We start from the raw sequence: 1,745 nt of genomic DNA, 5'->3' as shown, positions 1-1,745 counted from the left end.
GTGATGATTGAACCATGTTTTATTATTTCTGCAAAACACTAATCTCCATTAGAGGTGGAATCAGAAGGGTTTCACCAGCACCTCTGTATCTCAGTTTTATTCAAAATTGTGCAGTAAATTCATTATCTATTAGATTCATTTCAAAGATTCCAAGCAATGAACACCCATTTACAGTTTCTTACCTTATAAATTCTTGTGGGTTCTCTCCAGAATCCGCTTTATCAGTTTCCAAAACAATACACTTTGAATCCTCCGAAAGGCCTGACTCTGTTATCAGCTTCTTCAAGAACCATGGCTTCTCACAATCCCAAATCAGAAACCTCATTAGGAGAAGACCCAGATTGCTTTTTGACAAATCCTGATAAATCCCTTGTGCCTAAATTCCAATTCTTTTTCTCTAAAAGTATTTCACGTTCTGAGCTTAAAAGGGTCTTATCTTCAAATCCCCATGCTTTAGAATATGATTTAGATAACAGAATTGTCCCCGGTTTCAACTTCTTTAAGGATTTGACTCAATGTAGTGATTATAATGTTTTTCTAGCTTACAAGAATTGCTCAAGCATTCTTACACTCAATTTAGAGTCCATCTTGGCTCGTAACATCGCGGTTTTGCGAGAGAAAGGGGTGCCTGAATCGATCCTTGTGAATAAACTTATTGTTCACCCAAGAATCTTTGCTGTGAATCCTGAAAAATTCCGAAGAACAGCTGAAGAAGTTGAGAAATTGGGTTTTGATCCCTTAAAGCAATATTTCCTTATAGCACTTCAAGCTTTTATACAGATTAGCAAATCGACATGGGAAAGGAAATTTAATGTTTTTAAGCAATGGGGATGGTCTGATGAAGATATTATTTCTGCTTTTGGGAAGTATCCTAGGTGTATGATCTTTTCCGAGCATAAGATCTCCGCGATTATGGATTTCTTTGTCAACGAAATGAGCTTGAAATCTTCTTATATTGCAGACCATCCAGTTGTCCTTTCCTATAGCTTGGAGAGGAGAATTATTCCTAGGTGTTCGGTTCTTAAGGCTCTGTTATCCAGAGGTCTGATCAAGAAATACTCCGTTTGTTCTTTGTTGCTGTATACTGAAAAACAGTTCCTCCAGAGATTTGTGACCCCTTTTCAGGATCCTTATTTTTTGAAGTTATATGAGGAGAAGCAAGCTCTTTCACATTAGATACCATGATCGTAGATGCTAAAACCGAACAAATGCGACTGTCCATCATGTTTTTAGGTAAGTTTTGGTATTCTTTGTTTAGAATTGTTATATGACCAGTGAAACTTTTTTCAGCTATTAATCATTCAGTAAACTGATTAACTATCACATCTGTGTTTAATTTGTGCTTTGTAGTTTGTATGGCTTCAAAATTTGATGAACTGAAGTTTTGCATGATGATATGCATCTATGTTCTAATCTCGTCATAGTATTAATCTTCTTGCCTTGAATGAGATGTGTTGCTTACTATATTGTTTGGACTTGCATGTGAATGTCAGTTATGTGTTTCACTCTTGAGTTAATATCGTTAGTAAGGGGCTGTTTGTTTACTTCAGAATGATAAGCGCTGAATTATTCAAATGCTGAATGATTCAAATGCTGAATGATTCAGAGGCTCTGTATGAATAAACTCTGAATGTGACATGTTGTTTGATAATGACTCTGAATCATTCAGAATGTACTTCAGTGCTGAATCATTCAGAATGTACTTCAGTGCTGAATCATTCAGAACTATTTTACTGAATCAGTCA

At 35.8% G+C, this 1,745-nt stretch overlaps 1 protein-coding gene across 1 annotated transcript; it reads left to right on the top strand.

Annotated features, from left to right (window-relative positions):
• The first annotated feature begins 143 nt into the window (after positions 1 to 143).
• On the top strand, positions 144 to 1,313 carry LOC120147681. The gene has a single exon (XM_039160991.1). It carries the CDS (start codon positions 292 to 294, stop codon positions 1,174 to 1,176), a length of 885 nt encoding a protein of 294 aa, XP_039016922.1. The 5' UTR covers positions 144 to 291; the 3' UTR covers positions 1,177 to 1,313.
• Positions 1,314 to 1,745: the final 432 nt, after the last annotated feature.

This window comes from Hibiscus syriacus, unplaced genomic scaffold (assembly GCF_006381635.1).
Source record: "Hibiscus syriacus cultivar Baekdansim isolate YM2019G1 unplaced genomic scaffold, ASM638163v2 tig00110940_pilon, whole genome shotgun sequence".
NCBI lineage: Eukaryota > Viridiplantae > Streptophyta > Magnoliopsida > Malvales > Malvaceae > Hibiscus > Hibiscus syriacus.
Note: the sequence above shows the minus strand (reverse complement) of the source record. Positions and strands in the feature narration are given on the sequence as shown.

Bases quoted from the DNA above. Each gene is read 5' to 3' on its own strand.
- LOC120147681 (XM_039160991.1), top strand. From the start codon at position 292: ATGGCTTCTCACAATCCCAAATCAGAAACCTCATTAGGAGAAGACCCA.